At 41.4% G+C, this 15082-nt stretch overlaps 1 protein-coding gene across 6 annotated transcripts in view; it reads right to left on the reverse strand.

The window, feature by feature from the left end:
- Positions 1-5811: 5811 nt before the first annotated feature.
- The window catches only part of NGF (nerve growth factor), a 52401-nt gene continuing 43130 nt past the window's right edge, over positions 5812-15082 (reverse strand). For 3 of the 6 annotated variants that reach the window (XM_082227452.1, XM_082227451.1, XM_082227453.1), the window contains one exon: positions 5812-6710. In XM_082227452.1, the coding sequence (XP_082083578.1) occupies positions 5967-6698 (732 nt within the window). In that variant the 5' untranslated portion in view covers positions 6699-6710 and the 3' untranslated portion in view covers positions 5812-5966. Of the gene's footprint in view, positions 6711-9639; positions 9773-13503; positions 13562-15082 lie in introns of those variants that run through there. The other 3 variants (XM_082227449.1, XM_082227450.1, XM_082227448.1) reach the window with 3 other exon arrangements.

A 15082-nucleotide genomic window follows, 5' to 3' on the forward strand; every position in this document is an offset into this window, starting at 1 on the left:
CTGAATAGGCTGTGTGCCCTACACATGTGGGTCCTCCGCTTAGTACAACAATCTGGAGAACAAGCCTGTGTCAGAGTTCCCAAGCTCTTTGAAGAGCCGCCAGGTCTTGCACATGTTTCCGATTAATACAATCTGAAGACAGCACTGGAGCTGTAGTTTTCTCGTGTCAACTTGAGGCTTGGTAAACAAAAAAAATAAAATAAAATAAAAATCTCAAGCCATGCTAGGACTGCATTTCTTTCCTAACTCCAATGCAGTAAAGCTTCAGACTTGTAAGCTGGTTTGCATACCTTCCATCAATTTGGAAGATCAATTTAATGCTCCTAAGTATTTCATTGTATCTGCAAGTGAAAATGCCTTTATCCTTGAATATATGAATTTCCTACATTGGTAGCATCTCTTCCTATTATGGCTGCCCTCGCCTCTCCCCCCAAATGTTTCCTTTTCATATCACACTTTGTGCACAACATCCCCTTCTGCAAAAGGCACCCTTCATTAAGTAAGAAGCTACCAACCCTTCAACAACATAACAAGGTGCCATGCATATATTCATTTTACTTAGCTGTTGAGACAGTGGCTGTTCCAGCCCACCCTCAGATACTCTTTCTTGACATTCATTACCTGCCACTAGAGGGTGCTGAAAAGCAGTGATTGCTTTGTCTCAGCTCCCCAAGTCAGAATCTGTCTGGGGCCAAATTAAATGTTGTTACAACCCTAGTGTGGGAGCTGCTGAGAAGCTCTTTCACAAGACTGCTCCATGCAGGAAGCCTAATGTTTGAAAAGCACCGCCCACTACATGCACCACCCAAATTGTATGCTTAATCCTGTAGAAGGCTGAGCCTTAAAATTTCAACCATTTTACTTTTTCAGCCATGTCCAGGGTCGTGTCCCAGATTCAGCTTCAGGGGTTTGTGACAGCCAGTGAATACTTCCTTGGACAGGTATTTCTGTTCCTTCCAGTACCTGCCTAGACTACAGGCAGACATGCTAAGCTTACAAGGTTGCTGCTTGAAATGAACTGCCTTTGCAGTTAAGCATCCTAGCCTGTGATTTCAGTCTGGAAGCTGACAAGCAACCCATTACATGAGCAAGTAAGCATGTCAACAGATTCACTGGCAAGGGATTTTGCAGTCTGCTGTACTAAATTTTCTTTATACTTTGGGAATGAGACTAACAAAGCCATAAATGGAATAAAGTGAGATTGTTGCTAGGATCTGCTGGTGAGGAAGGGTGCCAACTGGAGTGCCTACCTAAGGGCAGTTACTCTTGAGTAAATGTCTAAGCATGTTGCTTATTATGGCAGGCTGAGAGATGCTTACTGACAAAATAATTCCAGTCTGCTCTTTGCATGTATAAACTACAAATACTCAAAAAGCAGCCCATGAGTACAAATGAGCTAGGAGCAATAGATTTATCCACTTTGTACTGGAAAGAAACACAAGCAGAGAGAGAGAGAGAGAGAGAGAGAGAGAGAGAGAGAGAGAGAGAGAGAGACGGTTCTGCACTTATGCAGGAAGAACCAGATGCACAAATATAGGATAGGGGACACCTGGCTTACTAGCTGTACACGTGTACACGTGAAAAGGATCTAGGCGTCTTGGTGGACCACAAGCTTAACATGAGTCAACAGTGTGATGCAGCAGCAAAAATAAAAAAAAAAAAAAATGGGGGGGGGGAGCTAATGCTATTCTAGGCTGCATCAACAGAAGTCTAGTGTTCAGATCAAGGGAAGTAATAGTATCACTCTATTCTGCCTTTGTCAGACCACACCTGGAATACTGTGTCCAAGTCTGGGCACCACAATTTAAGAAGGATGTTGACAAGCTGGAGCGTGTGCAAAGGAGGGCGACCAGGATGATCAAGGGTCTGGAAACTAAGCCTTATGGGGAGCACTTTTAGGAGCTGGGTATGTTTAGGCTGGAAAAGAGAAGACTGAGAGGAGATATAACAGCCATCTTCAAATATCTTAAGGGCTGTCACATTGAAAGAGGGAGCATGCTTTTTTTCTCCTGCTCTGGAGGGTAGGACTTGAAATTACAAGAAAGGAGATTCCGACTAAACGTTAGGAAAAACTTTCTGACAGTAAGAGCTGATCGGCAGTGGAAAGGCCTCCCAAGAGATGTGGTGGACTCTCCTTCCTTGGAAGTTTTTAAGCAGTGGTTGGATGGCCATCTGCCATGGCTGCTTTAGCTGAGATTTCTGCATTTCAGGGGGTTGGACTAGATGACGCTTGGGTCCCTTCCAACTCTAAGATTCTATCATTCTATGACTTTGTGCACTGTACAGCTTAGGGATCAGTAACTGGAAGCTCCTAAGCCAAATCTGGCCCTTGGAGGCATGATGCTGGATGAAAGACGGTCATGAAAGGGAGCAGCAACTATATCAATGGGACATGCTGAAAGTATATTTGGAGGGACAGGAGTTATGGACTTAATTTTCTTACAATTATTTGCCATTTTTCTTCCATCATGGAACCCAATGTAGTATATTTGTGGTTCCTAGGTGGTCACCTTTCCAGCCACTAACCAGACTGGCAGTAGCACCCAGTGTTGTGGGGCACAGCTGCAGAACCCCTCTCCCAACATCAGCATTGCTGTAGATTACCTGGATGGGACTGGTGGTCAGGATGCTCAGGTGCACTGGCACAAGCATGAGATTGGCTCCACCAGGGCTTTCAAGTAGCCTCAGCCACTGCCCTGTCCCAGCCCCAGTCCCATTCAGGTAAGCAGTAGTGGTGTCAGAAAGGCAGATCTGCTTCACCACACTGACTACTACTATCAGTAAGGTGATGGCTTCCCATGGCTTCAGACCATACCCTGGGACTTATCCCATCTACCCTCCATTTCTCTTTTGAAACAGACTTTCAAACCAAACTAGCTACTGCCCAGGACCCATCCACCAGACTAGCAACACAGCAAGTGGAAATATCTGGCAAAGCACATTTTTGTCTGAATTTGGACAGTTCTTGCTTACAGTACACGCATAAGAGCCAAGGATAAGATTGTGACTTGCTGAAAATACCAATGTGGTTGTAAAAGCTGGATTGCTGTTTCCTCGCCTCTAAAACACAACTATTCTTAGAACAGAAACAATGTCCTGCAGAGATCCTTTGTCTTGGCTGTAGGTGGGAACAATAAGATGGGAAATAAGTGTGCAAGTAGAAAAAAGGGAGCTGAAACTAGTTGCTCTCCTGAGTTCTGAAAGAGTTTGTGTGATATTTATCTTGAACTGGTTTGTTGAACAGACAGCAGTTGCTTTTTCAAAGAAAACAAGAGAACTATGAAGATTTTTATTCTTTGCAGCCCCTATGGGCTGGAACACACATTATAGGTCTAAGCCCAAAGGCTACACTGTGGAGGTCTTCAAGCTGAACAAGCTGTCTCTCCAGCGTGGGAGCAAAGGCACCAGGAAAAGAAGGGTTTCTCTTGGATTATATTACCTTAAAAATGGCCAAAATGCTCTTTAAAAAGAACAAAAAACCTGTGTAAACATACTCATTTCCATCCCCATTATTAGCTGGCAAAAGGAAGCCATCTGCGTTTTTACAGCTATGGTAGGAAGAAAAATGCTTGAAGGCCCATCCTTTTAAATAAAAGAAGATTATCAATCATAGTAACATTTTTGTCACCCAATCCATAAATGCTCTTGTACAAACAGAATAAGGTTCTTAACTTCTCCAGACAATCTTACAGTTTTTGGCTGCTCTCGCTGAAGCACTCAAGTTCATTTAGTCTCTGAGGAGCATTCAAGCAATTAGTAATTGTGTGTGTAGCTTTTAAAAAGCAAATTACAGATGCAAACTGGTGGTGGTCTAGATCAGGGTCCTGGCATGAAGATTAACCCTATGTTCCCTGTTTTGGTCCCAATCTGAATTGCTTCCTCTTCCTCTCTATCCCCTACTGCACACACCAGCAATGTTCAAATGGGAGCTTCTCCCCTCTGATGCAAATAGTGTCTGGGTTGGGACCACAAAAGGGAGCAAAGGCTTAAAACCTTGTAACCCTGAATGTTAGGGTCTGACCCAAATCCCCCCACCCCTGGAACCTGACGTCTGCTAATTGCATGAATAGTGTCTCATTTAGTAAAAACTGCTGGGCAGCTTGAGTATCATTTTATTCAGAAGCACCAGGATGCTGCATACATAGATGCATTCCTAAATGCCATTAAGATTGTGTGCTTTTTTTTGTTATTGTGACTGCAGAAGAAAGTGGGTGTCTGAAGCATCCACTAGAACTTTTTGTTTTTTTTAAAAATGGTCATGATCAGAGAAAGATTGTTTCAGATCTTCCCACCTTCCAGCCCTAAAAGCTTTGCATGATAAACTCTATTCAGGTTAATCCAACAGAACTGCCAATCAATTCCTATCTACATTTGTCCCAATCCAGCTAAGCCATTTTAGCTACTTATTAAGCAAAATGGATATTCCACCCTACATTATAAAGAGGATCTCAGAGCAGGTTGCAACATAGAAATTCATTGTGCATATACCCACTGACTTGGGACTAAGAACATAGGAAGCCACCTTACAATGAAGCAGAACATTGGTCCATCTAGCTCATTACAGTCTGTACTGACTGGCAGTGCTTCTCCAGAGTTTCAGGCAGGATTCTCTCCTAGCCCTGCCAGAAGTTGCTGTGGATTAGACCTGGGATCTCCGGCATGCAAGGCAGATAGATGTTCTACCACTGAGTTGCAGCCCTTTGCCAATGGACATCATTAGGCATGTGCTGTCAGATAGTAATTCTATGTACACTTATTTCGGAGCATATCACATTAAAATGATGATACATATAATATTGTGCATATCCCATTATGCTGTGAACCGCCCCGGGATCTTTGGATAAAGGCGGTATACAAATTTATTAAAATAAATGAATAAAATCAGTAAGGCCTGCTTTGGAGTAAAAATAGGTTTGACTGCATGTCCCATTGAATGCAACAGACAAATAATTCATCACTCATGTTAGTTTGAATGGGACTTCATTAGAACTAAATCGAGCTTGATTAGGACCTGTCTTAATTTTAGCTGCAGTTGACCCAAATGAAATGTAGAAAAGACTGGTGGTTTCATTGCATATTGCAAACTAGATAATTTTTCTTATTACAAAATATTTGCTCAATTGTTTCCTTTAAAAGGGCATCACCAACCAACTTAAATAAAAAGGTTTTTACCTTCTAATACAGACATCCCCAACCTTCGGCCCTCCAGATGTTTTGGACTACAATTCCCATCATCCCTGACCACTGGTCCTGTTAGCTAGGGATCATGGGAGTTGTAGGCCAAAACATCTGGAGGCCTGCAGGTTGGGGATGCCTGTTCTAATAGGTAAACAGGCACAATGAAAGATGGTGAAAACTGATGATTTAAAATAAGCTTTGTAAAATGTCAGCTGAAATCTATGAGGATGTATAAACATGAAGACCACTACGGAATGACTGAAGCTGCAGAATTATGTATCTTCTGATATGTGGCCTGATTGAATGCAAATATTAAAATATCTGGGTTCGCTTACTTGGGTTTAATTTTGGCTTGGATGAGGAGCTGAAGGATATCTGGAATTCTTCCAATGGACTAATATGACAGCTTTTGCTTTTTGTCTATTTCAAGACTATAGAATGTCACGCACAAAAACTGCTGTTTCGTGGTAAATCAGGATGTGGAAGGCAAAAAGGCAAAGTATTCCATTTTCAAAATCTTGCTATGGCAATCATGTTAAAAGGGAAAGTTGCGGCTAACAAAATTGTAAAAAAAGAAAGGGAAAAAAGCTCCTGTTTTAAAAGGAAAGAGATGCCATTAAAATATATACCACATCAGCAGTTTCAAAAGATTTTAATAAATAATGAGGATTCATTTCTTTACTGTATAAACTATAAATATACCATAGAGTCCTCATAACTTAAAATAATTTACAGGCTGAGGTAGGGGGCTGGGAGGAGGTGGGTATAAGATGGAGGGTTGGTCTATCTCAGAGGTTCTCTGTTTTCCTACTGATTACGCATACGCAGGCAGTGTCAATCCGAATGAAGCGCCAGGCTGCCTGCTTGCCGTCCATTGTCAGTGCCTTGACAAAGGTGTGTGTGGTGGTGCAGTAGGAATTCCAGTGCCTGGCATCAATGCCTCTGCACCCACTGGACACCGGCTTAGGGTCTCTGCACTTGGTCTCGAAAAAGTACTGTTTGTAAGGGTAGTTGTTATAGTTTACGTCCACCACCACAGTCACCTCTTTGCCTTTAATGTCTGTCGCTGTGGTTTTGTTGGCAACCCACACACTAACACTGTCACACACAGAGTACTCTCCTCGGTTGTGCACAGGGTGAGCTGCGCGCTTGGCTCGGATCGTCCTGTTCGTAGAGTCTGTGCTGTCTAGGAACTCCACACTCAGCCCATCCCTTGACAAAGGTGGAGGCTGAGTGCTGAACAAAACCCGAGGTGACTGGAACCTCCTCTTCTGAAAAAGCTTTGGATCCACTATGATGCTTGCAGCTTGCCCGGATTTCCTGTTCACTACCTTCCCAGTAACAGGCTGGCTGTGGTCTCTGTGCTGAGACGTTTTCATAATGTGGTGTGTTTTAGTCCGTCTGCTTTCAGAAATGCCAGATGTTGCAGGAGACCCCAGTGGTGCATTATCTTCAGTTTTTGGTGCTGCCCGTATGCCGATCAGAAATGCTATAATCAGAGTGTAGCACAGCATGGACATTACGCTATGCACCTAGGAGAGAACAGACCAGGAACATTACTGTGAGCAAAAAAAAAAGGGCGACATGCAAAAGGTTCCATTTCAAGCCTAGTCAATAGATATGTGCTGATAAGGCAGTCCTAGTGAAAGTGCACTGTTAAAATATTTCATCTTCTTCGCAAAGGCCTTGCATGTGGATGCCAGATGTGGCTCCCCCCCCACTCCTTTCAGAAAGACTAACTCACATAGCAGTGATGTGCTTCATAAAGTGGGAACACTAGGAAATCATAACTGGGTTATTGTTAATTCCTGTGGTTTTTGTTATTAGGAGATGACTTATAGAGCCATTGTTAGGGGGCTTTAATGCGGAGTGCTGCTCCTGGCAAGACTCTCCACTGGTTACATGGGAACCTTTGGAGAAAGATATTTATCTATCTCACAAGAATTATTTTCTTCTCCTAGATTGGAATGAGCCACAAAGATAGCAAACATGGCTAAAGGAGGCTTGCTTGGCGCCTTCGTTATACATCTTTAGATGCCAGGTGAAAATGTTTCTCTTCAACCAGGCCTTGAAGGGCTGATTAACATTCCATGTCCTTTTAAATGTGTTTAAATTTGTGGGACAGGGGCTTATGGTTTTGTTTTCATTTTTATTATGTATTTTGTGTTTTTATTTTGCATTTTTATGCTGTGAACTATTTTGCATTTTTATGCTGTGAACTGCCCTGAGATCTTCAGATGAAGGGTGGTATACAAATTTAATAAATGAAATGAAATGAACTGGTATATTTCCAAACAAGATGCTAGACACGCAGTATGGACATAATCAGCTTCCTAAAAATATATCCAAATAACATGTAAGAAACTTGCAAAAAAACTGATATACTGAAATTAAAATCAATATATAAGCCCTGACCTGACCATTAACCCATCTACATTTGTCAGTTTTGTCAGTAGTGAATCATTAATATATTATGATGTTATTATTAATTTATTACCAACACTTCGCTTTAAATTCCCAGGGCAGGTTACAACATGAAAACACAATATTAAAAACTGTTTGGAACAACCTGCAGTCACAAAAGAATGGAGGGTCCTAAAAATATACACCTCAAATGTTGAAAGCCAGAGAAAAGAGTAATAAACAAGTCAACCCACAATTTAGGCTGCTTAAGGGCATTGATTTCAGGGAGTTGAAATGCATGTAACAAATGTAAACTGAGTAAGTGTTGTCAAGATTGATTTCCCCTTCTTTTTGTCGTGTTTTGGCTGAATATACTGAGTGGACAAATGTCTCAAGCTCTCATAAGGAAATGGTTCAGACTCTGATACTAGGCATCAGTTGCAAAGCCCTCCTAGACAAAGGGCACTCATTAGCCAGAGCTCTCTGGCACACCTCAAATCATGTTTAGACCCAGAGTGAAGCCCTGTGCTGTGTGGCAGGAAGTGACAGACGCTTCTTGGGCAAGGGCAAATGAAGCACACCAGCCATACACTGCAGGAATACGCAGGCCCCATTTCATGAACAATTCAAATTAAAGTCAGATGTGTCAGGACAGCTCAAACGAGTTTTCTGATGTCAATAGGGATGCTAATGAAAAAAGGTTTGCACAACAAAATCCAGACTCTAGCACATAGTAGCATCTCCACCTTTGTTGTTTAAATACAATACCTTGGTATGTAACTCCCTTCTGAATAGGAAAAAGGAGGTTAGGGATAGCCATAAAATGCTGTTTGGGGCAGATTTGCTCCTTTGAACTGTAGCAGCATTCAAGAAATGATTTATCTCCCTTCCTTTGGGTCTTTTTATTGCATAGTTAAATAGTATTAGGGTATTTGCTTCTACATCAGCTTCCTAACATTAAAAAAGTCAAATTGGATATTCTTGTTGATGAAATAGATTGACAGATGAAAGAGGAAGAATTAAAAAGCAAGGACACAGATCAGGTATGATTGTCACATGGAGTTTCAAGCTGGCACAGTTCTGTGCATCATCTCCAATGAGTACACTTCAGTATGGAGACCACATCAAAGGTCATTTCTGTTCTTCCATTCATAGGCCCTATAGCACTATTGTTTCTTGGTAAGAAGTTTTATTAATATTCACAGAGCATGCTGTTCACAGATGCATCTATCTTCAAGGAGAGCAATAATGCCAACGGCAGGCATAGCTTGCAAGCATATCTCATTGTAAGTTTTATCAAGTAGGATTTCACAATGGCTTCAGCATGAAAAATTTCAGTTTTATCAACAGGGAGAAAATACAGTCTGGCATATGGTAATGCCAACTGGATAAGCTTCCATTGCCGTAATTAACTAATTGCATGTATTGCAATGTAATCATGGCTGTGCCAAAGCATTTTGTTGTCTGAAGAACAAGCAGAAGAACAAGTTTTGTCTCTCTCCACCCATTTCCGAGGAAAACCTTGGTCCCCTCCCAGTGGTGCTTTGCCACAACTGGAATCCTGTTTTTTGCATCCTCCCCTCCCCTTTATCACTTTTCCATGGCAAAAATCAGCTTAAATACCAAAAGCCTTTAAAAGATCCTTGGAAAGAATAATTAGCTTGAAATTGGTGGAGTCATGTATCCTCCCTTTTATAAAATTCAAGGACACACAATTCACTGAAACGGTCTCGCTATCTTGTTTGATACTCTTTTAATTATTTCAAAATTGATCAAATGATTAAAAATCATTTAATGACTTCTACACACCCCTGCTTCTAATTTAATGACTCTGTTGCACTCAAAACCAGAGTGGTGTTGACCCTGTATACCATTTCTATAATATATCCTTAATGGGTAAATTGGGAATTCTGTTAAGAAAAAATAATTGTGAATATGGAATAGGGGAAAGTATTTATTTGAGATGAATAAACGCAAGAACATATTTCAATGTGCATCCCCCTCCCCACAAAAAGCCTTTAACATGTTGCTATACAGAATATTGAAGTATAAACTTACTGGACTCTCCATACTGCTAGAGCTGTTCTAGTAAAACGTGGGGCTTTCCTTTCCCAGTAGTAAAGTTTTGAATTGTTGATGAAATAGTAATCAGTTTCCTCATACCAATAGCAAAGCTCTTTCCCCCTTAGATCTTAAACACAAAATTATTAAAAGAAAGAATGTTTTATTGAGAAAGACTGAAATTGTTATAAGGTACCAGCTTGAAAGCTCGCTGCAAATTGCACCCTGATCCTATTTCTGTTTACTCAGAAGCCCCACTGAATGTATCAAGGCCTATTTCCACATAAACATGCATAGGGTCAGTCTGTTAGTCTTTAATATTTGAATATTTCTTATCTATAAATGCACATTAAGCTTGTGTTTTATATATCTATATCTATCTATCTATCTCTGAAAGCTCATTTTAATGTATTCAATCAGCAAAACAACAATAAGATAAATAGCTGGTCTGTCCAACTCTCCACACACTGAGATACCTTTGTTAAAAAGGGACTTTAAAAACCATCAACTTAACACAATCCACACTACAATTAGGTCAGAATCAGCAACTAGTGAAATGTACACAAAGTTCAAGAGGCTAAGCCAAGCTACAGCAGAAAATAATTAAAACATACAGGAGACATTCTAGAAACAACTGATGGAGAAGACTGTGTCTGAGAAGCAAATCTGAAAGTCTGGCAGCTGAATCTTCTCCCTTCAGCTCTTGCACCACTAGCAGTTAGAAAAGTCCTATTCTCTGAGTGCTTCCCCCCTTTTCTCTATAGTCTTGCCACAGTTTACAAGCAACAAATATCCCCCCTCATTCTTAAACAGCTTCAAGTAATAATTTCAATTCTGCCAATAAACTTCACATCAGATCTTATGACTTGATAACAGCCATCTCCCTTTCCATTGGTTGTCTCTTTTATGATGCATTGTGGGTCAGTTTTTGGGTTATCTTTCTTCTCATACCCAAAGGGATATACAGACGAAGACAGCTATCCGGGCTGTGTGGCCAGCATGACTAAACCGCTTCTGGCGCAAGGGAACACCGTGACGGAAACCAGAGTGCACGGAAATGCTGTTTACCTTCCCGCCACAGTGGTACCTATTTATCTACTTGCATTGGCATGCTTTCAAACTGCTAGGTTGGCAGGAGCTGGGACAGAGCAACAGGAGCTCACCCCGTTGTGCAGATTTGAACCACCAACCTTCTGATAGGCAAGCCCAAGAGGCTCAGTGGTTTAGACCACAGCGCCACCCACATCCCTACAACCAAATATAGGCTTACAAACAATACCTAGGCAGAGACATTCACATCTGGAATTGTTTCCAGAAGTACAGCTAGTGGGTGCCTAATTCCAAAATAGCTTTCTCTCAAGTGTTGGTAGAAATAGTAGCAGCTGATGAGCACTTGGCAAAAAGACATGTCAATTTAAGACATTCTTCAGCAGCCTCTTGCACGTTTGTATGCTTCTTTTAGAATTTCTTTTAGCATTTGCCATAATACCAACAACCCATCCAAGTCTCTTATGCTGATTGACTACCAACTTAATCTCACAATGCAGGACACTTCCAGAGTGTTGCTATTTTTGGGTGGGATTCAGTCACATACTGGCAAACTCAGTTTGTGCAATAAAAATATATTAAGAGGTCTTATGTAACAAACTTTCTTCCCCCCAAATATTGGACTGCTTGCATGGGAAATGTACATGGGGGAAATGACTGGAAAGTGTAGGATAATGTTTGCATGATACAATGTCATCTAAGCACATTGCAAACAAATCAGGATGAATGCTCAGATCAGCCGGAACCCAGACCCCAGACTCCAATCTAGGCTTTCCTGTCTCTGACATACAGTAAGAGTGCTTAGAGGTGCTTCCTTACACTCTGATTGGCTCTTGCATTTCAGTAAAATATCTACATTGGCATTTAGGGCTGCATGTTTATTAAGGTGAGGCAAGACCAGTATGCAGCAGGTCAAAGAGTTACAAATTAAATCAAAGAATGAATGCAAAGTATGAGAATTCTCAGCATAGAGGCAAGCAAGCTCTTTTTCTCTTCCTCTTGACCCCCAGCCCACTCTATTATGTATTTAGCAAAGAAGGGTTAAATTCTTTCCCTGCCATCCTCTCTAGCATCAGCAGCAATATAAAAGACTGGACATAAGGAATTTTTCCAGACTATTTTCTGTCCTCTTCCTGTTGTTAAAATAGCAAATTATTCAAGTGCACAAGCTTTCATCACATTTAATATTCAAGTTTGTATTTATTTCAACTGACAATCACAGTTCAATTATCTCCAACAAACTTTTGGGGAATGTCCCATTGTTTTCAATGTGCATTTTTGCCATTTGTTTTAATATGCCCTCTGACTGTCTGGTGCTATAAACAATATTTTGGAAGGGACACTGTGAAAATGGCACTTGATCAGTGGTTGGTGGATTTGAGTTTACTGAGAAGGGGCACAAGACTGGTCAGATGGGCAGAGAGGCAAAGGGATCCATGTCTTTATACTGAGAAAGAAGCTGAGTGAACACAAAAGGGCACTTTATTGATGGGGAATTTTGAGTTCTAGTATGGCATTTCCCCATCCTAAAAAATGCCCTGCAGCTTCACGTTTGAGGGAATGCCCCAGGCTTCTCCCTGCTGGCCAGAGTCTAGGTGACTCCTCATCATGGCAAAGTGGAACTTTTCCAGGATGATTGACATAGTAAGAGCTGCCACTTCCTAAAATGTGTGACTTAAGTTGCCTGCATCACTCTTTTATAGCAAGGTTGGAACAGGCATGATATCCAGAATAAGGAGCAGCAGTGTACTAAGTGTATTAAGTGTAGTGAAAAAAAGGCAAGTAATGGCAGACACATCATTCACGAGGCTTATTGAATCTGTGGAGCCAACTACACAGCAGGAAATTCTTGAAGCAAGTTGCTAAGGGTAAATATTAGCAGTAGACTGCTTAGCTTTTCCTATTGAAAACAGCCAACAGGGGGTTGGCTGCAGGGGGTTGTCAGGTCTTACTTCTCTGTATGAGGTACTCAGCTCACACTAAGAAAATATAGGTACTGAACCAAAAGAGCCCAATTAACAAATGAAGACAGGAATAAGCCATGTCTTTGCACCTCACCTGGGCTTTCCTTTAAGTTCAAGAAGGCTTCCTACCATGTGCCTGACACCTGTTTACTGGTTTGGGGCTTTTTTTGTTTTTGTTTTATTTTTAAAGAAACTGGTGCTGAAAGTTTACGAGTAAAAGGAAGGAATCCGCTTAAAAACAAATGTGCTGAGCTTGCTGATATCATATGCTGAGTAGTCAACCTCCCCAGCAGAAGTGGGTTGCTTCATGGAACTGCAGCCACTAAACTAGTTTCCTAGCAGGTGGATCACTGCTGCTTACCAGGCAGGAGAGAGATGGGAGTGTGATGGTGGGGATGTTGTAGTGGTGGAAATGCCCCTGCGGAGCCGACCCAGTGCTCCTGCCAGTGTGTTTGCACCACAATGACCTCATTACAGCCTTGCCTCTCCTCCTCTCAGTAAGCAATAACCAACTCACTTCCAAGGAAGCTGGCATAGTGGTTCCGCCTCATCCAACAAGTTGCTTCTACTCCTGACCTGCTTTCAATTAAAGCCCAGGGGGAACAAATTGTGAGATAACTTGTCACATGGGGCTTTTTCAGATCGGATCAGAAATGGCAGGGGAGCAGAATGTTGGAGAAACCATTAACTGGAAGAAAAACCACAAACCACCCATGGCTACCTTGCAATTAAAAAGTAGGACCAGTTCTTTGCCCACTAAATTTATAAAGTGCCGTGTGGATGAAGCAGAAAAATGGAAGCCTCCGTCACACAGGCGAAACAAGAGGATAGGTTTCAGTACAGCACTAACCTGTACATTCTTCTGACTACTATGTTCTTCCTCCTCCTCCCTTGGGAAACTAAGCTTAGGAGGATGTGGGTAGTCCCTTATATCTAACTGGGTGTTGGCCAGAAAGTTGCTCCACCAACAAGATCTTTACTGGAACCAGCTGGCATACTGCACCCAATCTTAATTCTGTATCAGTCACATTTGCCTGTGCAACAAGAAGAGACTGAGGCTGATAAGACAGGGGCACTGTGGGTTGGTGGTTCTTGACTCCCTAAAGTTTGTTTATTTCTTATTTTGGATAGGATTAGTTTGACTTCACCCCCCCCCAAAGTTGCACTCCTCCATCGTCTCCCGAGACATGCATTCACCTTGAAGGAGCAGATGCACAGCCTTGAGGTGCTCTGTTGCTTGTGACTCAAGTGACTTCAGTATCCCAAAGCACCTTTCACCAGCTTTGGTTGTATAACCAGCTGTAGCCTTTCCTGGGTAGGGAGAGCCTGGCTTCAATTATCCATGATCTAGTAAAGTCCAGGTTAGACTACTGTGGCACGTTATATGTGGCACTGCTCTTGAAATTGATTTGGAAGCTTCAACTAGTACAGAATTCAGCTGCTAGCACTTATTGGTTTTCCTAGATACAGCCATGTTACATCAGTCCTGAAAGAACTATATTGGCACCTTGTTTGCTAACAAGCCAAACTCAATGTACTGAGTCTTAATGTAATGCCCAAAAATCTTGCTCTGCCAAAGAATCTCCTCCTGTATCTGATAGCAGTTGCTTGGCCACAATCACCCCAGAATATGAAAAAGAAGAAGCCAGCCAAAGAAGATAAAGAAGATCGGTAAAATAAATTAATGGACTATGCAGCAATGATTAATCAAATAGAAACACAAGAAAATAAAAGGACAATAATTTGAAAAATGAAAACTAATTATTCATATTTTCAAAGCATTGTGTATAATATTATATGTTAGCAGGATTTCGAAAAACACTTGTAATATCATAAGGTATAAAATTGGGAATTATTATGAATTGAAGATATTATGGGCATGCATGAACAAATATAAACAAAGGAACCAAGAAGGGGGAGTGGAGGAAAGTCAAGGGATTTTGGAAATCCCATGTATGGGAGTTGTTATGTGATGTTTGTTTGTTTTTGTAAAAATTAATAAAATAGTATAATAGACAGACAGACAGACATCTTACTCTGCCATGACTTGGAAGTGGTAGTGATTACCAAAAGCTTTCCAAGCCTATATCAGGTGTGGGGCTATGCAAAGCTGATCAGGGCTGTGTGCAATTCCCAGTGGGCCCTGCTGCCTCAGTTACGGAACCAGGCCACCAGAGTCATCTTCAGGCTGCCATCTTAATATTTTCTTTTGAGTATTTTTATCTCCTTGGGCGTGCTGCATGCAATTTTTAAAAGACACCATAGCAAATGTTTCAGCTGCATACTCCTGTGTGGCTGTGGAGGAGGAGGAGCTGTAGGGGAGTCTTCCTCAGTCTGAAGATGCTGGGAAAGCCACACTTTTCATTTGACTAGCCATTTTATGCTATAGTATTTTAAAAATTTATAGTTGTGTTCCTCTAAATCTTATT

Source organism: Podarcis vaucheri (genome assembly GCF_965113315.1).
Source record: "Podarcis vaucheri genome assembly, chromosome: 6".
Lineage (NCBI taxonomy): Eukaryota > Metazoa > Chordata > Lepidosauria > Squamata > Lacertidae > Podarcis > Podarcis vaucheri.